Source organism: Vitis riparia, chromosome 13 (assembly GCF_004353265.1).
Source record: "Vitis riparia cultivar Riparia Gloire de Montpellier isolate 1030 chromosome 13, EGFV_Vit.rip_1.0, whole genome shotgun sequence".
NCBI classification, from domain to species: domain Eukaryota; kingdom Viridiplantae; phylum Streptophyta; class Magnoliopsida; order Vitales; family Vitaceae; genus Vitis; species Vitis riparia.
In genome coordinates this window covers 28,468,687-28,494,187 of record NC_048443.1, presented here as the reverse complement: position 1 = coordinate 28,494,187, position 25,501 = coordinate 28,468,687, and the positions used below count along the sequence as shown (strand labels likewise).

Here is a 25,501-nt window from a genome sequence, read left to right as displayed (position 1 = left end):
ATAATTTCTTCTTACGAAATAATAATTTTATAACATATGAATTTTTATTTCTTCTGGTGATTGGATCACACTTTTGTCTGTGATGCCGTTTGAATCAACTGGATCAAATTTTTACCTTATTTTTTAATTTCCATTGAACCATTCTCATGAAAAGCATAGAGCAGGCCACCATAAATTTTTTTTTTGGGCTGTAGTGGCTATTTATTTTTATTTTTTTAATTTTCATTGAACAATTCTCATGGGAAATTCTCCATATATAAACTTGAAAAATACCTGGGGCAGCCCACAATAATTTTTTCAATTTTCTTCCCTACCCTCTACCAAAATATTTTCTTTTTCTTTTTAATTAATTAATTAATTAATATATATATATATATATATATATAAATGGGCACTCTTGACAAGGACATCTAGGGCGTTGAAATGGTTGAAGGATTGGATCTACTTCAATTTGAGACCTTAGAAGCCCTCGTCAATATGGGCTATAAATTGATGTAATATAATATGATATTGATTGAGAATATTATATTTTTTATTTTTTTCGTCAAGAAGATGAATAAGAAATGGAAGGGAGAAAGCATAGAAATGTAATTATTTTTTGAATTATCATTTTTTTCATTCAATAAAAATAAATAATCGTATATATGTTTTAAATAAAAATAATAATAACTCTTATTTAAAATTTAGGTAACCTAACATAAAAAGTATTATTTAACTTATATTTTCAAAAATTATTATGAATTATTATTTTTATCAACAATATACATATATATATATATATATATATATATAAATAAAACATAAATAGTAAACCCATAAAATATTCGGACTATAAAATATTTAACACCCTACCTCACATATAACGCACAAAACAGGTTTCAATAATTTTAATTTAATATAATATTCTAAATTATGAATATCTACTAGAACATACGAGTTATTGCCTAAATTCAACTTAAATGATCATAAAATTTGGTTGATAATTCCTTTCAACTCCAAATCTAAAGAGGACCCTCTCAATCAAATTTGAGTTAGCTCACCTAAACATCCATTTATTAAACAAAAAGTCTACTTCTATGAGAGGAAAATCAAACCTAATATGGAGGTGAGGTGTAGTGAATATAGTTAAAAATGGAAAAGTCGACAGTAGCCCTATCAAAAAATTCCAAATAATCAATGGCATAGATGATGTGACCTTCTGGATTTTTATGACCACATGAAGATAGACATTGAATGAGTCCAAAGTGCAATTTCTCCTCAATTTCTCGTTTGAGAGAATGATTATTCAAAGAGGAAATAAAATGTGGAAGTGAGGAAAACGGAATGAAAGGGACATGCACAAAGAAAGGACCAAGTCTATGGGTATTAATCAAATAATTGATTTGTTTGGTGGCGTTTGGGTAAGTGTTGGAAGTCTAGAGGCTCATACTTCCAAGTCAATGAATTTGTTTTGGTACTTGAGTTTTGGCTAGCTTTGATTGTCTTACCATTCAAGTTCCAAATTTCTCCGGGCTTGTTTTTTCTTATGGATTTTTGTTTCTTTTTCTCTTTGGGATATTTTTATGTGTGGTGAATGATAGAGTCGGTTTGATATTTTTAAAAATACTATAAACATTTTTTAAAATCACTTTTATATACACTCATAATAATTTTAATAAAATCATTTTTAATTGATAGAATTTTTGAAAGAATTTTTTAGAATAATTATCTACAAAGTGATTTTTTGAAAATTATTTTAAATGATTCTTTAGGTTTTTAAAAGTACTTCAAAAAGCATTTTTAGAGTTAAAAAATGTTTTAAAGAAAGTACTTTTAGATGATTATCTTAAAACACTCTTAAAAGAAAATATTTTCACTAAAAAGTCATTCAAATAAAAACATAATAAAAAACAATCATGATTTTTATAAAAAAATAACTTCTCAATATTATAAAAATGTTTTTAACTTTTTCAAAATTACTCTGAATTGAATTCTACACTTCATTTGAAAGTGATTTTAAAAGGGTTTTAAGTGTTTTTATTTTTATGGAAATTAGATATTTAGCAAACTTTTAAACACTGATATTATCACTTAAATGATTTTTTGACAACTACTTAATGACTAATATTTCTATTTTTTTTTTTATCATATTACATATTATAAAAACACAATCATTCTCAAATAGCCTTTTAGGCTGTGTTTGGTTTTTGAAAAATTTGAGGAAAAATATGAGAGAAAAAAATAGATTTAAAGTCAATAAGTTATTTTTATATATTACTTCAAAAAAATTTCAAATATTTAACTCTTCTATATATAGATTAAATAATTTAAAAATATATAATTTTTTTAATAATTTTAATTATACTTAACTTTCTTTTGTATTTTTCATAATAAAATAATTTTCTATACTTTTTTTTTCTTTTCTTAATATTTTATAAGAACTGACCATAGTCTTAAAGTCAATTATTTTTTCTTAAATGATAGAAAAAAGGGTAGGTGTATTTTCATTTTTCAAGTCTCTCAAATAAAAAGAAAAAAAAATCCAACAACAAAATAAATTACATTTAAAAAATGAGTTGGAAGGCATTTACTATTTACCTAACAAGGGTAGAGTCTTAGGTGGGTTCAAAGGGATTATCACCTCATTTTACACTAAAATTTAGAAATAGTTATATATATATATATATTAAACTCAAAAAACATATTGGACAAAATTTTGTCATAAAAACTAGTTTTTAAAATTTTTAATTTAAAAATAGATTATTATTATTTTTTAGTAAATGTTAGAAAAATAAAATTAAAAAATTTGGGAATTTTCTTGCATTTTTGTGGCTTTCATGATCAAGATAGATCTAAATCATACAAGTGTCGTGTGGACAACTCCACCCAAAAACCGTCCATTGAAGGCAACATCTTCCTCCACTTGATGGGAGAAGTCATAAACCTTAAGAAAAAAGAAAAAGAAAAATCAATGACATCAATTCATTTTCACACATTTCGTTTTTTATTGACTCTAAAAAATATAACCCGATTCTCATTGTTTCATACTCAAATTTCATTACTCGATCTTTAACTCATATATTATCCATCTAATTCATACATGATCGTATTATTTCATGTCTTAATTTAATTTCATAAATCTATAATTTCATTTAACAATTCAAATTTCATCGTATATATCACGGGGCATAAATTCAAAATTTTATTGTCATAAATTTTTCATTTAAATTTTTTCAGGTGTCCTTTCTTCATAAGGGCAAGGTCCTACTCCTACCGACCCCCGACCCAAAGAAGATGGGAAATTTACACCTCAACTTTCTTCGAAGCTTCTTCTCAACTGTCCCCGACCTATATCTTTAAAAGAGTGGAACGTTTGTGTTCCTTAAAGAGGTTTGGTCCGTGGCAGTAGGTGACTGTACTAAGCCTCTCAGAAGGTGACTCTTCTCTGATTTGGACGGACCAACCTTCACAAAAATTAAATGGTTGGGACTTGGGAATTACTCTAAAGTCCCAAGTCTCTAGGACTTTGGTTGGGACTTCAGATTTTTGAAGTGTTAAGAGAGACTTTTAGCACTCGGAGCGCACATGCCTCCCCTCAAATTTTATAAATAAAAAATTTCCTTTGCTAATATAGAAATTTTAGAAAGTTAAAAAAATAAATAGAAAAGCAAGTTTGCCCCCTCTAAAAAACTAATTTTATACTTGAAAAAAAGAAAATAAATAGAATAAAAAAATTAGAGAATCATCAATATTAAATAGATTTTATAAAATATTTGTTTGTTTGTGTTTTCTATTTTATTTAATGTTAATAAAATTAAATTTATTTAAATCCTAATATATACAAAATAAATGGAACAAAATGAATTTTTATAATTTTATATTTGATATTTTATTATATATATATATATATATTGGTTATAGGCTATATTTTGTTTAATTTTGAAATTTTTTTAATGTTTATAGTTTATTTGATTATCAGTTTTCTGTTTTCAAATATAAAAAGTTGTTTTTAAAATTTTCTAACATTGTTCCATCGTTATCATCTGAAAACAATTTTTAAAAACAAAGTAAAATAAAAAATAATTTTTAGAAAATAAGTAGGATTTGTTTTCATCGGTTTTTAAAAACTAAAGGAAAATATGAGTTTGTTTGACCATTTTTTTGTAACTTGTTTTTAAAAACCGTTTTTCATTCTTTAACTTAAAAACAATTTTTAAAAATAAACTTTAGAAAACATGGTCAAACCTTTAGACTTTTAGGTTTAATCCAGTAGTTGTTAATTCATGAATATGTACACAATTATTCAAATATATGTTACTTCATTGTTGATGAAATTTAATTTTGTTTCAATATTTGATATTTTATTAAACATATTTTTTATTGTTAGGTTATTTTTAGTTTAATTTAAATATTTTTATAAATGTTTAGATTTTTAGGTTTAATAAAATATTTATTAATTTAGAGTTGATTAACTAAATTTTAATAATGACATTATACTTACATTATAGATAACTTTTGAATAAAAATTATATCATTTTAAAAAATCCAAAAAAATATTAGTTAAATTATTAATTTTTTCTAAAAGTTCTCTAGCAAAATATTTCTAAAAATTTTGGTCAAATTTCTTACTATCTTTATAAAAAAAAAAATTCACAAACATTATTTGAATTTTTTTTATAAACTTTTAATAAAATCTAATACTCTTTTATCCATTTTTTTTTAGTATTTTTGTTATTTAAATTTCATAATATAACTTCCTCTTTTTCTTTTATTAGTCTTTTTTTTCTTTTATTGAATCATATTGATGTTACTATTTCTAAAATGAAAAATTATTTATAATTATTATAATATTCAAGTTTTTTTTATTCCCCTCACACCAAATTTCTGGCTCTACCACTATTTTCAATATACCATATGATGAAAAATATAGGCTATGTTTGAGAATTTTTCTCAAAAATAGTTTTTTAGTGTATATATATATATATATATATATATATATATATATAATTCCCAAAATAAATTTTTGAGAAAAAAATGGAAATTATATTTGCAACCACCAAATTTGATCTTTGCATCCATTCTATTTTACACATCCACTTAAAAACAATAATTTTATTAATACATCAACTTACAATTTTAAACATTTTACAAAATAGACTCACAAATTCCTTCATGCCCCCGTACAAAAAAGGGTATAGGTACATAGCTAAATCATCTCAAAAAAATAATTCTATGATAACACTATTAAAGTGAGTGATGAACTAATTGTAAGGAAAATTCTTACATGTTAAGAGAGACTTTTAGCACTCGGAGCGCACATGCCTCCCCTCAAATTTTATAAATAAAAAATTTCCTTTGCTAATATAGAAATTTTAGAAAGTTAAAAAAATAAATAGAAAAGCAAGTTTGCCCCCTCTAAAAAACTAATTTTATACTTGAAAAAAAGAAAATAAATAGAATAAAAAAATTAGAGAATCATCAATATTAAATAGATTTTATAAAATATTTGTTTGTTTGTGTTTTTTATTTTATTTAATGTTAATAAAATTAAATTTATTTAAATCCTAATATATACAAAATAAATGGAACAAAATGAATTTTTATAATTTTATATTTGATATTTTATTATATATATATATATATATTGGTTATAGGCTATATTTTGTTTAGTTTTGAAATTTTTTTAATGTTTATAGTTTATTTGATTATCAGTTTTCTGTTTTCAAATATAAAAAGTTGTTTTTAAAATTTTCTAACATTGTTCCATTGTTATCATCTGAAAACAATTTTTAAAAACAAAGTAAAATAAAAAATAATTTTTAGAAAATAAGTAGGATTTGTTTTCATCGGTTTTTAAAAACTAAAGAAAAATATGAGTTTGTTTGACTATTTTTTTGTAACTTGTTTTTAAAAACCGTTTTTCATTCTTTAACTTAAAAACAATTTTTAAAAATAAACTTTAGAAAACATGGTCAGACCTTTAGACTTTTAGGTTTAATCCAGTAGTTGTTAATCCATGAATATGTACACAATTATTCAAATATATGTTACTTCATTGTTGATGAAATTTAATTTTGTTTCAATATTTGATATTTTATTAAACATATTTTTTATTGTTAGGTTATTTTTAGTTTAATTTAAATATTTTTATAAATGTTTAGATTTTTAGGTTTAATAAAATATTTATTAATTTAGAGTTGATTAACTAAATTTTAATAATGACATTATACTTACATTATAGATAACTTTTGAATAAAAATTATATCATTTTAAAAAATCCAAAAAAATATTAGTTAAATTATTAATTTTTTCTAAAAGTTCTCTAGCAAAATATTTCTAAAAATTTTGGTCAAATTTCTTACTATCTTTATAAAAAAAAAATTCACAAACATTATTTGAATTTTTTTGATAAACTTTTAATAAAATCTAATACTCTTTTATCCATTTTTTTTTTAGTATTTTTGTTATTTAAATTTCATAATATAACTTCCTCTTTTTCTTTTATTAGTCTTTTTTTTCTTTTATTGAATCAAATTGATGTTACTATTTCTAAAATATGAAAAATTATTTATAATTATTATAATATTCAAGTTTTTTTATTCCCCTCACACCAAATTTCTGGCTCTACCACTATTTTCAATATACCATATGATGAAAAATATAGGCTATGTTTGAGAATTTTTCTCAAAAATAGTTTTTTAGTGTATATATATATATACACACACATACACACACGTGTGTGTACGTGTGTGTGTAAATGTAAATAATTCCCAAAATAAATTTTTGAGAAAAAAATGGAAATTATATTTGCAACCACCAAATTGATCTTTGCATCCATTCTATTTACACATCCACTTAAAAACAATAATTTTATTAATACATCAACTTACAATTTTAAACATTTTACAAAATAGACTCACAAATTCCTTCATGCCCCCGTACAAAAAAGGGTATAGGTACATAGCTAAATCATCTCAAAAAAATAATTCTATGATAACACTATTAAAGTGAGTGATGAACTAATTGTAAGGAAAATTCTTAGATGTTGATATTGTTGTCAACAATATTGACACAATTATATTTATGTCTAGGATGTAATGAAATTGGTCATTTGAATGTTTTTCTATTATGCCCATAATCACCACATTTATCAAAACATCATGTGCGTTTAACCTTTTCATCTGAACAAATTCTTTCATTTTTTTATCTTCCTACTAGTTGCTGAATTTAGGTGGTAATACAACTCTATAACAAATGTATTTAGGAATTACCCGATATGTGTTATTTCTAGTAGAATATATAGATTTTGAATATGAAGATATAAGTGAGTTCTTCATAGTATTGAGAGCACATAATATAGCACGACATGTTTCCATATCTACATGCAATAATTGCATCTGTACATGAAATATGGTTAAGATCAAACATCTTACATGTGCATGAATGGATCTGCAAATTAACTTGATCACTTATCCCAACATATTTGACATTGAACTCCCAAAAATTGATAGAGTCAACCTCATAACTTGATAATCTATTAAACCTTAAGTACAACTTCAAGTTAACCCATGTGGTAAGCTCAATTTTCATTACCAATGCTTATTGTTGGCGATTAGAAAACCATCTTTGAAGTAAGTTTCTCAACTCTTCAACCATTCTCATAACCAAAAGGTCTCTTGCATATTTTAATACAACATTCATGTACTCAACAATCTTGTAGTCATGATATTATATATTTTTCCATTATTATGTGATCGAGTCTACTGCTTAATTCCTATATCCACTAAATAAACGGTTGCTCTAATTTTCCATGCATGTGATTTATTACTTATTATTATTTGACTTTGTCATATGGATAAAACTTTTTAACTTCTTTTGAATTAAATTTTCACTTTTTCATATTTTTAAACTTTTTTTTTTCATAACTAACAATGAAGTTTTTTTTATCAACAATGGTGAAGTAAGGTTTTAAGTTTATAGGAAACAAAAAGAAATAAAATCATAATATAAAAAAAAATGTTGATTGCTTACATTTTTAACATCTTTCGTGATTAAGAATAAAAAACAGATGAAACAATATTGAGAATTTAGACTTTCTTTTTTTGTTGGGAAACAAAATGAAAAAGCAAATAGATGATCAAATAAAAAAATAAAAAGCTAATCTACGGTAAAATAGAATAGATGGAAAGAGAAAATTATCTTAGAGGGAAAAGGGTATTTTTGTCCTAATTGGATAATTTTTTTATACTTTTTGAGAGATAAATTATTCTTATAAATATGAGAGTTATTTTAATAACTTTTAACCAAATAACCCAAATTTTAAACCGTTAGAAAAAGTATTGAGAAGTTGTTTTGAAAGCTTAAAGTTGTGTCAAAAATGGTCAATGGACTTGTACCTCCTACTTTTCCGAGTTTTAGTCCAAAATAATCCATTGGTAGAAAAAAATGGTAAGAATAGTACCCATCTCAAAATATTTGTTAAACTAATCTTTTTGCATCCATGTAAGCATCTATATGGATTTTTTTTTTTTTTTTTTAAGTGTGTAAAACCACCGTTGGTAACTGTGGTTTTAAAAGTTTCATAAATATCCTTAAAGTTTTACAATTTTCATTAGAACTACAGTTAGTAATTATGGTTTCAAAATTATTTTTAGTTCATCCATGTTTTAATAGTATTATGATTTTAATATTATTTTTAAAATATTTTTTTTATCATAATAACCATAAAACCACCGTTATTAAGGAGTAACCTAAAATCATAATTATTAACATTAATTTTTATATAAAAATATAAAATTTAAAAATAATATAAATAATTTATTTAATTATTTTAAAATTTAAAAATAATACAAAAAAATAATTTTATTTAATTCATATGTGATAAAATTCATAAAACAAATAAATATTTTATTTACCATAAATATATAAATTTTTATGGGAATGCAAACAAAATTATTTTCTCAAAATTTCAAGGAAAATATGAAAAAAAATAAAGATAATATATATATAATTTTAAAATAGTCGTAAAGAAATAATTTATTAAGTATAATTTGTAAAAAATAATAATTTTAAACCGACAATGGAAAATTGTAAGAAAATTTGAAAATATTCTTAAAAATCATTGTCATAAATTGTGGTTTTACAATTTTTTTTTAAAACCCTAGTTACTAACTATGGGGTTTTACAAATATCTTTAAGGGAAACTCATGTAACCATATATCAACTAAAAAAATATGAGATTTTAAAACTTTGCTTTTTTATTTTTAATTTTAGTGTAAATTATGGATGTACCAGATTTTCTTAAAGTTCTTTTTGGAGTGGGAAAAATTTCTTACAATTTTCTATTATCAGTTTAAAATTATTTTTATTTACAAATTATCCTTAATAAATTTTTTCTTTACGACTGTTTTAAAATTATATATATATTATCTTTATTTTTTCATATTTTCCTTGAAAATTTGAGAAAATAATTTCGCCTGCATTCCCATAAAAAATTATATATTAATGGTAAATACAATATTTATTTGTTTTATGGATTTTATCACATATGAGTTAAAGAAAATTATTTTTTCATATTATTTTAAAATTTTATATTTTCATATAAAAATTAATGCCAATGATTATGATTTTAGGTTATTCCTTAATAAAAGTGGTTTTATGGTTATTATGATAAAAATTATTTTTAAAATAATATTAAAATTATAATACCATTAAGACATAGATGAATTAAAAATAATTTTGAAACCACAGTCACTAACTATGGTTCTAAGGAAAATTGTAAAACCACAATCACAAACTGTGATTTTAAGCAAATTTCTGAAACTTTTAAAACCACAGTCACCAACGACGGTTTTACACACTTGAAAAAAAAACATATGTGGATGCTTATGTGAATACAAAAGATTAATTTGACAAATATTTTGAAATGAGTACTATTCTTACCATTTTTTTCTATCAATGTACAATATTGAACTTAAACTCTACTTTTCCACCTTAGAAAAGCCTAGGATTCTATTCTCATAGAGAACCTTATCTATGAATGACGTAAAAAGGAATGCCTTTCCCCTCTAACCTTTATTGAAGCTAGCGAAGCACAAGAAGTCGTCAACGTTTTTCCCCCGCAAGAAAGCTAAAAGTTAGCTCAAAAGCCCCATAAGTCTCCAAGGAAAACTTTTGTTTGGCGAATCAACTACGTATATTAAGTTGATTTATGCTAAAACCCTAACGCCGGGATTATCAGGCAACCGTCAATCTAAAAGCTTAAATTGTTCGATAATAACATCAAACTCAAAACTTGATGCCAGAGGTAGATTGGTGAATCAACCACTTCATACTTCAACAGCTTCAGCCTCATTACTCAACATACAGGCCACCATCCTCACAGAGAAAATGAAACTAAGCAGAACAACAAGCATTCAATTAATCTACCGCCCAGTTGCTAAGGATCCAGCAGACATCACTCCATAGGATGATGGGTGTGAGTCAGCTTTGGAGTCCAATGAGCCCACAAAGAAACCTAAACTTGAAGCATCAACCTCGGGGAGTGGGTCAAAGCCACTGAGATATCTTGTAACCTGCTGCATACTAGGCCTAGCCTGTGGCTCTGGGTCAGAGCAGAGGAGGCCAAGCTTCAAAACCAATTCAATCTCCTCCTTCACATATGAATTCCCAAGCTTTCGATTTGCAGCTTCAAGTATATGACCCCTCTGATGACACTGTGCCACCCAATCTTGTAGAATCATTTGTTTCCCGGACGAGGCATTGGGGTCTAGAGGCCTCCTCCCACATGCCACTTCTAGTAGTACTGCCCCAAAGGCGAATACATCGGAGCTTGAGGTGGCCTTTCCAGTGAGGGAGAGCTCCGGTGCTATGTATCCCACTGTGCCCACCACATGGGTGGTTCTGGGGTTCTTCCCATGCTCATATAGTTTGGCCAGGCCGAAGTCTCCTAGCCGGGCATTCATATTTGAGTCAAGCAGGACATTGTTGGCCTTCACATCCCTATGGACAACTACTTGTTCCCATTCTTCATGTAAATATAGGAGGCCTGCAGCAATCTCCTTGAGGATCCTGAACCTCTGTCCCCAATCCAGGTTCTTGTCTTCTTGAAACAGGAAGGTGTCCAGGCTGCCATTGGACATATAATCATAAACAAGAAGGAGATCGCCTTTTCGCTTACACCAACCTTGGAGATGAACCAAGTGCCTGTGCCTCAGCTTTCCTAGGCTTGCAATCTCTGCAACAAACTCCTTCACTCCCTGCTTGGAATTGTGGGAAATTCTCTTTACAGCAACTTCTTCTCTAGTCTTTGGCAGCACCCCCTTGTAGACGGAACCGAACCCACCTTTGCCGACAATCTGGCTCTCCTTGAAGCCCTTTGTGGCAATATAAAGGTCTTTGTATCTAAACCTATGGGGGAAGTCCAATTCCCAATCTTCCAGGACCTCAGCTAGCCTTGCCCTTCTCAGCATGTACACAGAAATGGTGATTCCACACAGAAGTAACGCAAGCGTCACCATTGCTGACGATGCTCCAATCTTAATCCCTCTTCTCCCAAGGCCTGGAGATGGGGTTCCATTTCTTGGGGGAGAAGGGATTTTAGAGAGATCAAGAGGGTCTGCTTCTGTATTACCCATCTTCAAACTCCACCCCAGGATGTAATGAGAGTTAGGATGCATCTCAGTGGCAGCAGAGAAGCCAACATACATGGACTCTTTCAAGATAGGGGATAAGTCCATGGCTAGGGACAAGAGGGGTTTGCTTGGTTTAGGAAGAGAAGCAGGGGAAATGGTGACATTGACGATTTTTTGAGCTCCATCATACTCAATCCAAGCTTGGATTGGATTCCCACTCTCCAAAACCACTTCATGAGAGGATTTGGAGGAGTTATCATAGTATGAAGCTGGCTTAGAAGCATTAGACCTAACAGAATTGATGTCTATACCAACATGGTTATCATTGATATCTCCATACATATCTCCATAGATAGCCAGGGCTTGAAATGTATCAAACTCAACAGCAAACAAATGGTTGGAGAAGTTCCCCATGGTGGCCTCATTAAAAAGACCAAAAAGATTACCACGTCCACCACCTGAAAGGTTCTTGGAGGGAGAAACAGTGAAGACAAAACCATGCCCACCAGACCCACCAACATAGCTGGGGACAATGGCAAAGATGAAGGTTGTGGCAAAGGAGGAAGCTGTGGTGGGGTGTTGGGAATCATGGCTGTTCTTGTTGAGAAAGTGAAATGGGGTGTTGTAGAAGGCATAGCCAGTGATGTTGGGTGATGAGTTTGTAAGCCTGAGAGCCCCATTTGGCGTGGTGAGGGAAGCCCCACCAAGGCTTAAGTTGGATGCAGAAGCTTTGAAGCCATTGAAGATGAAGCCATAATCAGACTGAGAGTAAGCTTGATTAACGAGGAGCAGAGAGAAGAGGGGAAAGAGGAGAGTTTTTGCCATTTTAGATGGGTTTTTCTCAAGGGTAGAAGACAGATTTGTAGGCAAATGTGAGAGGCATACACGTCGTCTTCAGTTTCCTGTGGAGTTGTGGACAAATGTCCATCTCTTCGTACCATTTTCAAATCAATAGACCCACTGTAATTTAATTTGCTTAGGTTGCTAGGGTTAAAGTGGCCAATTTGTAAGGAAAAGCAAAATTTCTAGAAGAAAAAAGATGTTCTTTGATTCAAAATTTTCAAATAACAGGCATATGTGTTGATGGTGTGAAATTAGCCTCCGAGAATTTGTGCAGAGAAGATGATCTGCATGCAGAATATTTTTGTGCAAGAGAAAAGATTTATTTCGTGTTTGTTTGAAGAAGGGACTACAGAATTAGATTTTAGAACCCGTCTAATCATAATTTTGAAAATAGTTTTTAAAAATAAGTTTTTAAGATTAATTCATAAAAATAGTTGTGTGGATCCCGTATTTCTGCTCATATGCTTTTACTCGATGACAAACTCACTTTTTATTTGAAAAATGATTTATTTTTTAGAAAATGACTTATAGTCGCTATTTATTTTTGTTTTATTTTTAAAAGGTAAACAAAATAAGAAAGAAAACTCTAAGTGGACTCCTTATTTTGGAAAAAGTTGTCTGTAAAAAACCAAATATGGGTTCGAAGGTCAGGTTACTTATCGGGAAGGTACGGTAAAAGCCGTAACACCCTTCTAAGTCCCTAAAAACAGGTCTTTACTGATGAGATGAGACAAATATGACAATTGATTGATCAAATATGGATACTGAATGAATATCAATCAAAACAAAATAATCGAATGAACAAGAGAAACAAATAGTGTACTTGATTGATGAGCGGATTTGCTTCATGACAACAAAGATTAGTAAACAAACATAGAATAATCACATGTGTGTCATAGAATGGAATAAGCCAATCATATATAGCAATCAATCAATCAATCAATGAGATAATCGCATATGTTGGGCCTTTACCAAGGCCCGCTTTATTTTTGCATGAATTAATTCTGTAAATTCCATACTGGGGCATATTTCCTTTTTTTAGCTGTGGAGAGGATTACTTTCTCATAGGCCTGTTATCGTCTTCATTACTTAGTTGAGGGATATTTATTCGCATCGTTAGCCACAGTTTCGATGATTTTTGCCGAGATGAGCCACTAGAGGAGCACGACTTTCGGGTTTTGACTGTCCCACCATTCATGATTCTTTAGTAGATTGTTGTGTTGAGATGGTGGTAGTTACCCTAATGGCCTATTCTCTTGTGACTCCCCAGTGGATCATTCCTTTGAGACGACGATGGATTCCTCTGGCAGAACATGTCGAGTTAAAGGTGTCTGACTTATTGTGACACATCATCAGGTCTCGTGATTCAGTCAGATGGGCTGTGAAGCCATATTGATAGTCGATTTGACCATTCTGACTCGTCAACGAAGCATCTTTTGAGACTCATGAAGTCTGTTTCAGACCTTTCCTGTGGACTGGGAGTTGTAGTGGCATGCTATATTAGGGCATATTTTCCCCTCATTATCTCCTCGCATTTTTAGTTTGGGCGTTCAAAGCCACCATATCTTCTCAGTTTCGGCGTTCAGAGTCACCATAGCTTCTCAGTTTTGGCGTTCAGAGCCACATCTCTTCTCAATTTCGGCATTTAGAGTCACCATCTTCTTAGTTTGGGCGTTCAGAGCCACCATATCTTCTCAATTTCGGCATTCAGAGCCATTATCTCTTCTTAGTTTCAGCGTTCAGAGCCACCATATTCTCAATTTGGGCGTTCAGGGCCACTATCTCTTCTCAGTTTGGGAATTCAGAGCCACCATCTTAATCGTTTGGCGTTCAAAGCCACCATCTCCTCTCAGTCTGGCGTTCAGAGCCATCATTCTATCATGATCGAGCATTTGTTGCCACCTTTTTTGCGTTCAGAGCTACATTCATGGCGTTCAAGGTCGTCGTTCGCAGTTTAGCGTTCAGAGCCTTCATCTTCTTCAGTATGTTGTTCAAAGTCGCATATCAGCTTGGCATTCAGAGCCACCATTTTCCTCTAGTTCGGCGTTCAGAGCCACGTTCCTAACATTTAGAGTTGTCTTTCTCTGTTAGTTCGGTGTTCGGAGCCACGTTGCTAGCATTTAGGATTGCCATTTTCTTTTAGTTTAGCATTCAGAGTCATTCTTACCATTCAGGGTCACTTTCGTTAGTTTTAGGCGTTCAGAGCCATGTCTTCAGTTTGGCATTTAGAGCCACCATCTTCTTTAGTTTGGCGTTCAGAGTTGTGTCTTCATTTTGACATTCAGAGTCATTGTCCAGTTTGGCATTCGGTGCCACCATCTCTTTTTAGTTTTGGTGTTCAGGGTCGTTTTTTCCCAGCTTTGTCATCCATAGTCATGGGTCCTGACATTCATATTCGCTAGCATTGCACATTTTGCCTTCACGATTTTTACGTTCATCCTCATTTTCCTCACCTCGTTACCTTATGTTTATCGCTTGTTAATCGCATTCTTCTAGACTTCTCATTCCCTTGCACATGACATAGTCCATTGAGTTCATGGCACATATTTCGATCATGTTATTGGGGCACCCTACACTTAGCATCCTCATGTAGTTCACATAGGGGCAGTCCCATTTGGACGCATTCTTTCCTACACTCGAAGGTGGTTCAATTGCTACTCAGCTTTGACATCGATCTTCGAGTCATTTTTGGAGACATCTTAGAGTGTCTGGGTCTATAGCACAACTTTAGACGCATTCTGAGAGCTACCATTCTTTTAGGATTTTAGAGCTCTTTTTGTTCTTTGTCTGTTTGAGCGAGTTTGTGTTCTACTTGTGTACTTTTGGGGGTCTTTCTTTTTCTTCGGTAGAGTTCACTTTGTTCCACTCACTATTCACACTTTCTTTTCACTCTAGTATTCATATTCCTTGCACTCCTAAACTCTACCGAAGATGGACATATTTATAAACCCCTCTCAAACCATGGGTTTTTTTCCTCAAACCTGGGAAGAGTTGGCAATTTGTTTTTGGAGTGGGGGCCGATTTTCGAAGGAGCCAAGCTGCATGGATGTGTGACTAGGGGACATCACCACCTTGTCAGGTGGTGGTTGAGGATGGTCATATTTGCTAAACCAGGAGCAGGGAAATGGAGGAAGACTTAGGGGAGGAAGAAAAACAAAGGAAAAAAAAAAAAGGCAGAGCAAGCTTTTCGGGGGTGGGAAAGATATAGAAAAAAAAAAACGGAACTGAGGTGAGGGTGGTGAGTTTGCGGATATCCTAGGGAAGAGAAAAAACAGAGGACTTTAAGGCGTTGGTTGTGATTTCCTTGCTCATTTTTGCTAGAAAGAAGCTCTACCAGGTGCAAGCATTGTGGATATTTATTGTTCATATTTCTGATTACATTGTTCTTCATGCATTTTTCTTGTTATATTTTTTTTAGCTTTCATTTGCTACTTGGATGTGACTACTCTGCTATTCTCTCATTTTCTTTGATTTCGTTTGGGGCTACCATGCGCATGGGTTCATCCAAATCATGTTAATGTTCTCTGTTTATCCTCTATTCATAGCCCACAGATTCACATCTGAAATGAGGCTCCATAGGTTTGCTTTTGTTTTTTTTTTTTTCTTTCTTTGTTTCTTTCTTGGGGACACGAGCAACTTCTTCTCCTTCTTTTTGTGGAACTGGTCTTGGCTCGGAGGGATGTGGGGAGGTTTTGAGAGAAATGGGGAGTTGTAGGAAAAGCTAGCCGCAAGCTTGAGAGAGAAGATGAGCATGAGAGCATATCTGGAACTGATAACATAGACAGTGCTTCTAGGGATAATCAGGATGTTGTCGACAACCCACCAAGGAAGAAGAGATACCACTGGCACACTCAGCAAATCCAATAACTTGAAGCCCTATTCAAGGAGTGTCTTCATCCCGATGAAAAGCAAATGTTGGAACTCAGCAAAAGGCTTTGCTTGGAGACTAGGCAAGTGAAGTTCTGGTTCCAAAATCATCGTACCCAGATGAAGGTCCGATTGAAATGACATGAGAACTCAATTCTTAGGCAAGAAAAATGATAAACTTTAGGCTAAAAACATGTCAATAAAGAATGCTATGAGGAACCCAATTTGCACCAATTGTGGTGGTCCGACAATTATTGGTGACATGTCTCTAGAGGAGGTAGAATCTTTTTCTAGACGTCAAAAGCTTCACATACCTTTGCATAATAACCTTTGTCGTGATGAAACTGGTTAGTCCGGGAGAATTCGAATCCAAACCCAGCATCAACCAAGCTGAAACTTTCTTATGAGGAGAATGAGCACAACTCTTCTATTACTTTCGCATGTGATAGCATGATCGCCGCACTCCCTGTTATTTCATCTCTTGGTGATAATATGAAGCTTGAGTTAGAAAGACTAAAGAAAGAGAAAAGGTGGTTCTTTGTATTGTCACCAGGGTCGTTTTTTTCACCACTCAAACATCTTCCCATTTCTCTCATCATATGCAGCCATTATACCTATTTTTTTTTTCACATTTTCCTTCACTCAAACATCTTCCTATTCTCTCTCATACATATATAGCCATCATACCTATTTATCTCACATTTTTCCTCCACTCAAACATCTTCTCATTCTCTCTCATACGTATGCACTCACCAAACCCATTCTTTATTTATTTTTTCTTTCTCTCACTATTTCCTCCACTTAAATATCTTCCAACTCTCTTTCATATCCGTGCAACTTGCATTTCCCTTTTATTTCTTCATATTTTAACATCAAAGTTTAATCTTCCAAAATTTTAATTTTTAAATTTAATTTTCAAAACTCTAATTCTCAATTAATTTCCAAAATTTCAATTCTTAAATTTAATTTTTAAAACTTCAATTTTCAATTAATTTCCAAAATTCCAATTCTTAAATTTAATTTCCAAAATTCCATTCCCTAAATTTAATTTCCAAAATTCCATTCCCTAAATTTAATTTCCAAAATTCCATTCCCTAAATTTAATTTTCAAAATTCCAATTCTCAAATAATTTCCAAAATTCCAATTTCTTTCAAACTTAATTTCCAAGATTCCAATTCTTAAATTTAATTTCCAAAATTCCATTTCTTAAATTTAATTTTCAAAACTCCAATTCTCACAAAATTCCAATTTCTTTCAAATTTAATTTCAAAAATTCTAATTCTTAAATTTAATTTTCAAGACTCCAATTTTCAAATATTTTTTTTTTTTAAGATTTCAATTTTTAAATAATTTTCAAAATTCCAATTTTCTTCAAATAATTTCAAATCCACTCCAGTTTTCTAATAATTTTAAGTCCTCAACTTTTGTCCTTCATTAGGGTTTTAAGTCACCAAAAATCCGGATTTTGATAAACTTGCTACTTTTCCTTACGGGTAAGCACTTCCACAAATTTCATTTGATTTTAAAATAATTTTTCTTTTTCTTTTTTATTTTTAAATAAAAATGAATATGATTTTCATATCTCTAGATACAATGGAATTTATGAGATTAATTCATGCAAAATCAATTGGGCTTCGGTGGGGGCCCAACATCCATAACATTTCTTCAAAAATAATTCAAGTGAATCGCATGATTGATATAATTTGATTTTGATTGGTTTTGTGTGAAATATTTTACATTTATCATTGTGCATTAACTTTGTTACATGATAGCGCTTTATTATTTGTTGCTAAGGTACACTCCTATTCCTACTTCATTTATTTATTCGTTCTCATGCTCAATTTGTTTTATTATTTGATCATTTCATTGGTATCCATTGATCTTCTTATTAATTGTCACACTTCCTTCACCTTATTTAGTAGAGACCTTATTATAAGACTTAGAAGGGTGTTACGGCTCACCACCGTACCTTCCCAATAGGTAACTTAACCCTCGAACCCAAACTCGGTTTTCCACAAACCTGTTTTTCCTTCAGGAGTCATACTTAGAGTTTTTCTTTCTTATTTTGTTTTTTCCTTAAAAAATATTAAAATAAGTGGCGACTCCAAGTCTTTTTCTAAAAATCAATTTTTCATAAATAAATTAAAAAAAAATGAGTTTCGCCATCGAGTGGGAAAACATCGAGCAAAATATAGGGTCTACGCAATGTTTTTAGTATTTTTGTTATTTAATTTTTCATATTATAAATTCTTCTTTTCTTTTATTAGTCTTTTTTTTTCTTTTATTGAATGATACCAACATTACCATTTTTAAAATATGAAAATTTCTTTATAATTATTATAATACTCAAACTTTTTATTCCCTTCACACCAAAATTTTTGGCTCCACCGCTACTTTCAATATATCATATGCTGAAAAATGTAGGCTATGTTTGAAAATTGTTTTCGACAATACTTTTTTATTTATATATATATAAATTGTTTCCAAAATATATTTTTGAGAAAAATGGAAATTATATTTGCATCCACCAAATTGATTTTTGCATCCATTCTATTTACACATCCACTTAAAAATAATAATTTTATTAATACATCAACTAACAATTTTAAACATTTTTCAATCCATCATTTAAAAAAAAAAAAAAAAAATTGCTTTAAGCATATACAAAAAAATAGGCTTACAAATTCCTACATACGCCAATGCAAAAAAAAGTATAGGTACATAACTAAATCATCTCAAAAAAACAATTTTATGGTAACACTATTAAAGTAAGTGATGAACTAAGTAAGGAGAATTCTTAGATATTGATATTGTTGTTAACAATATTGACACAATTATGTTTATGTCTAGGATGTAATGGAATTGGTCGTTTGAATGTTTTTCTATTATGTCTATAATCATTACATCTACCACAACATCATGTGCACTTAATAACCTTTTCGCCTGATCAAATTCTTTCATTTTTTGGTCTTCCTACTAGTTGTTGACTTTTAGGTGGTAATACAACTCTACAACAAATGTATTTAGGAATTACCTAATCTTTTTTATTTCTAGTAGAATATATAGATTTTGAATATGAAGATATAAGTGAGTTCTTCATATAGTATTGAGAGCACATAATATATAACGACATGTTTCCATATCTACATGCATCGATCACATGTGTACATGAAATATGGTCAAAATCAAACATCCTACATGTGCATGAACATGCCTGCAAATTAACTTAATCACTTATCCCAACATATTTGACATTAAACTCCCAAAAATTGATAGACTCAACCTCATAACTTGATAATTTATAAAACCTTAAGCACAACTTCAAGTCAACCCATGTGATAAGTTCAATTTTCATTGACAATGCTTGTTGTTGGCGATTTGAAAACCATCTCTAAAGTAAGTTTCTCAACTCTTCAACCATTCTCATAATCGAAAGATCTCTTGCATATTTTAATACAACATTCATGCACTCAATAATCCTGTAATCATGATATTATATTTTTTTTCATTATTATGTGACCGAGTTTATTGCTTAATTCCTATATCCACTAAATAAACAGATGCTCTAATTTTCCATACATGTGATTTATTACTTACTATTATTTGACTTTGTCATATGGATAAAACTTTTAACTTCTTTTAAATTAAAATTTTCACTTTTTCACATTTTTAAACTTTTTTTGTCATAACTAATGTTGAAGCTTTTTTACCAACAACGGTGAAGTAAGGTTTTAAATTTATAGGAAACAAAAAGAAATAAAATGATAATATATATAAAAAAAATATTGGTTGCTTACATTTTTAATACCTCGTGACTAAGAATAAAGAGTAGATGAAACAATAGTGAGAATTTAGGCTTTTTCTTTGTCGGGAAACAAAAAAAAGGAGCAAATAGATGATCAAATAAAAAAATAAAAAGCTAATATATTGTAAAATAGAGGGAAAGAGAAAATCATCTTAGAGGGAAAAAAAAAAATAATCCCTTTTAACCAAATAACCTAAATTTTAAACCGTTAAAAAAAGTATTGGGAAGTTGTTTTGAAAGCTTAAGGCTGTGTGAAAAAGGGTCAATGGGCTTCTACCTCCTACTTTTCCACCTTAGAAAAGCCTAGGATTCCATTCTCATAGAGAACCTTATCTATGAATTAGGTAAAAAGGAATGCCTTTGCCCTCTAACCATTATTAAAGCTAGCGAAGCATAAGAAGAGTCCACGTCTTTCCCCCACAAGAAAGCTAAAAGTTAGCCCAAAAGCCTCCTAAGTCTCTTAGGAAAACTTTTGTTTGGCAGCATTTTTAAAAGTAGTTTTTTTCAGCTTATTACCAATGAATTGAGGCTTAATGCAACACTTTTCAGAGTATTTTTTTTTTTCAATTGATTCTCATAACACTTAACAAAAAAAAGCCTAAAAACATATCATATTTGTTCTTAAAAAAGAGCCATTTTTCAAAAAATTATTGTTGGTAAAAAGTTTGTCAAACACGTTTTTTAAAATTGGAGTTAGGTTTTCTATTTTCACAAAAAATTGTTTTTAAGAATGGCTTCCAACCACTAATTTAATTTAAAAACTTTAATTGTTGAATGATATACCAACTACATATATTAAGTTGATTTTTGCTAAAACCCTAACGCTCAGGCAATCACCATTTTCTGAACTAATTTAAAGCTTAAATTGTTATATAATAAGCCATATGTATCAAGCCTACCCATGCTAAAAGCCCTAACAACATCAAACTCAAAACTTGATGCCAGAGGTCTTCATACTTCAACAACTTCAGCCTCATTACTCAACATACAGGCCACCATCCTCACAAAGAAAATGAAACTAAGCAGAACAACAAGCATACAATTAATCTACCGCCCAGATGCTAAGGATCCAACAGACATCACTCCATAGGATGATGGGTGTGAGTCAGTTTTGGAGTCCAATGAGCCCACAAAGAAACCTAAACTTGAAGCATCAACCTCGGGGAGTGGGTCAAAGCCACTGAGATATCTTGTAACCTGCTGCATATTAGGCCTAGCCTGTGGCTCTGGGTGAGAACAGAGGAGGCCAAGCTTCAAAACCAATTCAATCTCCTCCTTCACATATGAATTCCCAAGCTTTGGATCTGCAGCTTCAAGTATATGACCCCTCTGATGACACTGTGCCACCCAATCTTGTAGAATCATTTGTTTACCGGACGAGGCATTGGGGTCTAGAGGCCTCCTCCCACATGCCACTTCTAGTAGTACTGCCCCAAAGGCGAATACATCGGAGCTTGCGGTGGCCTTTCCAGTGAGGGAGAGCTCCGGTGCTATGTACCCCACTGTGCCCACCACATGGGTGGTGCTAGGGTTCTTCCCATGCTCATATAGTTTGGCCAGGCCGAAGTCTCCTAGCCGGGAATTCATATTTGAGTCAAGCAGGACATTGTTGGCCTTCACATCCCTATGGACAACTACCTGTTCCCATTCTTCATGTAAATATAGGAGGCCTGCAGCAATCTCCTTGAGGATCCTGAACCTCTGTCCCCAATCAAGGTTCTTGTCTTCTTGAAACAGGAAGGTGTCCAGGCTGCCATTGGACATATAATCATAAACGAGAAGGAGATCGCCTTTTCGCTTACACCAACCTTGGAGATGAACCAAGTGCCTGTGCCTCAGCTTTCCTAGGCTTGCAATCTCTGCAATAAACTCCTTCACTCCCTGCTTGGAATTGTGGGAAATTCTCTTTACAGCAACTCCTTCTCTAGTCTTTGGCAGCACCCCCTTGTAGACGGAACCGAACCCGCCTTTGCCGAGAATCTGGCTCTCCTTGAAGCCCTTTGTGGCAATATAAAGGTCTTTGTATCTAAACCTATGGGGGAAGTCCAATTCCCAATCTTCCAGGACCTCAGCTAGCCTTGCCCTTCTTAGCATATACACAGAAATAGTGATTCCACACAGAAGTAACGCAAGGGTCACCATTGTTGACGCTGCTCCAATCTCAATCCCTCTTCTCCTCCCAAGGCCTGGAGATGGGGTTCCATTTCTTGGGGGAGAAGGGATTTTAGAGAGATCAAGAGGGTCTGCTTCTGTACGACCCATCTTCAAACTCCACCCCAGAATGTAATGAGAGTTAGGATGCTTCCCAGTGGCAGCTGAGAAGCCAACATACATGGACTCTTTAAAGATGGGGGATAAGTCCATGGCTAGGGACAAGAGGGGTTTGCTTGGTTTAGGAAGAGAAGCAGGGGAAATGGTGACATTGACGATTTTTTGAGCTCCATCATACTCAATCCAAGCTTGGATTGGATTCCCACTCTCCAAAACCACTTCATGAGAGGATTTGGAGGAGTTATCATAGTATGAAGCTGACTTAGAAGCATTAGACCTAACAGTATTGATGTCTATACCAACATGGTTATCATTGATATCTCCATACATATCTCCATAAATAACCAGGGCTTGAACTGTATCAAACTCAACAGCAAACAAATGGTTGGAGAAGTTCCCCATGGTGGCCTCATTAAAAAGACCAAAAAGATTACCACGTCCACCACCTGAAAGGTTCTTGGACGGAGAAACAGTGAAGACAAAACCATGCCCACCAGACCCACCAACATAGCTGGGGACAATGGCAAAGATGAAGGTTGTGGCAAAGGAGGAAGCTGTGGTGGGGTGTTGGGAATCATGGTTGTTCTTGTTGAGAAAGTGAAATGGGGTGTTGTAGAAGGCATGGCCAGTGAGGTTGGGTGATGAGTTTGTAAGCCTGAGAGCCCCATTTGGCGTGGTGAGGGAAGCCCCACCAAGGCTTAAGTTGGATGCAGAAGCTTTGAAGCCATTGAAGATGAAGCCATAATCAGACTGAGAGTAAGCTTGATTAAGGAGGAGCAGAGAGAAGAGGGGAAAGAGGAGAGGTTTTGCCATTTTAGATGGTTTTTCTCAAGGGTAGAAGACAGATTTGTAGGCAAATGTGAGAGGCATACACGTCGTCTTCAGTTTCCTGTGGAGTTGTGGACAAATGCCCATCTCTTCGTACCATTTTCAAATCAATAGACCCACTTTAATTTAATTTGCTTAGGTTGCTAGGGTTAAAGTGGCCAATTTGTAAGGAAAAGCAAAATTTCTAGAAGAAAAAAGATGTTCTTTGATTCAAAATTTTCAAATAACATGCATTTGTGTTGATGGCGTGAAATTAGCCTCTGAGAATTTGTGCAGAGATGATGATATGGATGCAGAACATTTTTGTGCAAGAGAAAAGATTTATTTCATGTTTGTTTGAAGAAGGGACTACAGATTTAGATTTTAGAACCTGTCTAATCATAATTTTGAAAATAGATTTTAAAAATAAATTTTTAAAATTAATTTATACAAATAGTTGTTAATCATTTTAAAAAATAAGAGTGTTTGATATTATGATTTAAAAATAATTTTTTGTTTAACAAAAATCTATTTTTAAAAATTTGATCATTATTTTTTGAAAACAATTTTTAAAAGTAAAATAAAATAAAGAATAATTTTTAGATAACAAAATAGTTGATCGTGTCTTTTTAAAAACCAAAAAAAAAATATGTGCCTCTTTCATCAAAATTTTTTAAACTTTATTTTAAAAACTATTTTTAATTCAAATAAGAATTTTTTTTTAAAAGAAAAACAACTTTAAAAAAATGTAACTAAACAACCCCAAAATTCCTTTTAAGAGCTTATTTATAAGAAATAAATTTTTTAAATTATTTTCAGTGAAATCATAGTGTATATAACGCAAGAACTGTACTTTCAATTCTCTTATATAACATTTTAAAAAAACATTAATATTTTAAGTATGTTCTCAAAAATCACCTTATTTTCACAAATAGATGCCAAAAAAAATATTTTTAGTTCAAAATTTATCAAATATTTATTGAAAGTTGGAAAATTGTTTCCAAAACAATTTTTAAAACTAATTTTCCAAAGTTTGGAATTCTTCTTTTACATAGACATATAAAATAGAAATATTATTGAAATTATAATCCGACCTAAAATTAAATTAGAAGAATTTTAAAATTCTGAACAAAAAGTTATGAATTATTATTTATTTAGCTTTCTTATGTGTGGACCCCGCATTTTGCTCTCTGTGTTCTCATGCAACTTGTTTTTCTATTTGATGAAAATTTGATTTTTTGAAAAAGATTTGGAGTTACAACTTCTTTATTTGGAAAAAAAATGTCTGTAAAAACCAAATCCGAATCCAAGGTTAAGTTACTTATTAAGAAGGCACGGTGGTGAGTCATAGCACCCCTTAAAGCCCCCCATACATACGGTCTTTACTAAACAAATTAAAAGAATTACGATAATTAATTAATCATAGATACCAAGATTAAAAGAATGAAACAATATTGACAAAAATGATGACAAAATAAAACTACAATAATGTACAAAACAAATGACAATAAAATTATACAAATTGATTTATTGAATTAATTAGAAAAAATGATGTTTAAAAGAATTAGTTTTCCAAAAATTTCAAATTTATTAAAAACAATTTTGAATTAGTGATTTTAATTTATTTATTTACAAAAAAAATTAATTTATTTTCGATTAATGATTTGACTCAATTTTATTTGTATTTATTTTTAAAAAAAATTATTTACACTTATTGTATCAAAAGAATTTATTACAAAATTTTAATTTGGCAACAAGATTAATTTTACTTTCTTTTATCATAAAGGAATGAATTTTCACACTTTTATTTATAAAACTATTTTGATTCATTTTTATTTTTTAAAAAAGTGATTTATACAAATTATTAAAAAAAAAACACACAACTTTATTTGCAAAAGAATTTTTAATTAAAAATGAATTTTTGGGACAACTTTATTTACAAAACAATTTTTGAACAATTTTTATTAAACAAAGAAATTTTTGGATAATTATTATTAAAAACAAATTTTCAAATTCTATTAATTTTTTTTTTTTTGGATTTTTCTAAAAGCATTTTTCTAAATTTTTTAACAAAAAAAAACTTTCATTTATTAAGAAGAATATTTTAAAATTTTTATTTTTATTAAAACATATTTACTAGATTATTCCTCTTATTTAACCAGAATTTTTTATTTGTTCAATATTCAATTCTGTGCACACTCAATATATATAAATGAACTAATAAAAATAAAAACAAATAAAAGTGAAAAATAACTAACCAAATAAACTTACAACAAGTTCAATGTCTTTCTACAA

General features: G+C 30.7%; 2 protein-coding genes across 2 annotated transcripts; both read right to left on the bottom strand.

Annotated features, from left to right (window-relative positions):
- Positions 1 to 9,895: 9,895 nt before the first annotated feature.
- On the bottom strand, positions 9,896 to 12,657 carry LOC117928016 (L-type lectin-domain containing receptor kinase V.9-like). The gene has a single exon (XM_034847759.1). The coding sequence runs from the start codon at positions 12,435 to 12,437 to the stop codon at positions 10,404 to 10,406; it is 2,034 nt and encodes a 677-aa protein (XP_034703650.1). The 5' UTR covers positions 12,438 to 12,657; the 3' UTR covers positions 9,896 to 10,403.
- An 8,393-nt stretch (positions 12,658 to 21,050) lies between these two features.
- On the bottom strand, positions 21,051 to 23,591 carry LOC117927902 (L-type lectin-domain containing receptor kinase V.9-like). The gene has a single exon (XM_034847627.1). The coding sequence runs from the start codon at positions 23,210 to 23,212 to the stop codon at positions 21,176 to 21,178; it is 2,037 nt and encodes a 678-aa protein (XP_034703518.1). The 5' UTR covers positions 23,213 to 23,591; the 3' UTR covers positions 21,051 to 21,175.
- Between the last annotated feature and the right edge of the window lie 1,910 nt (positions 23,592 to 25,501).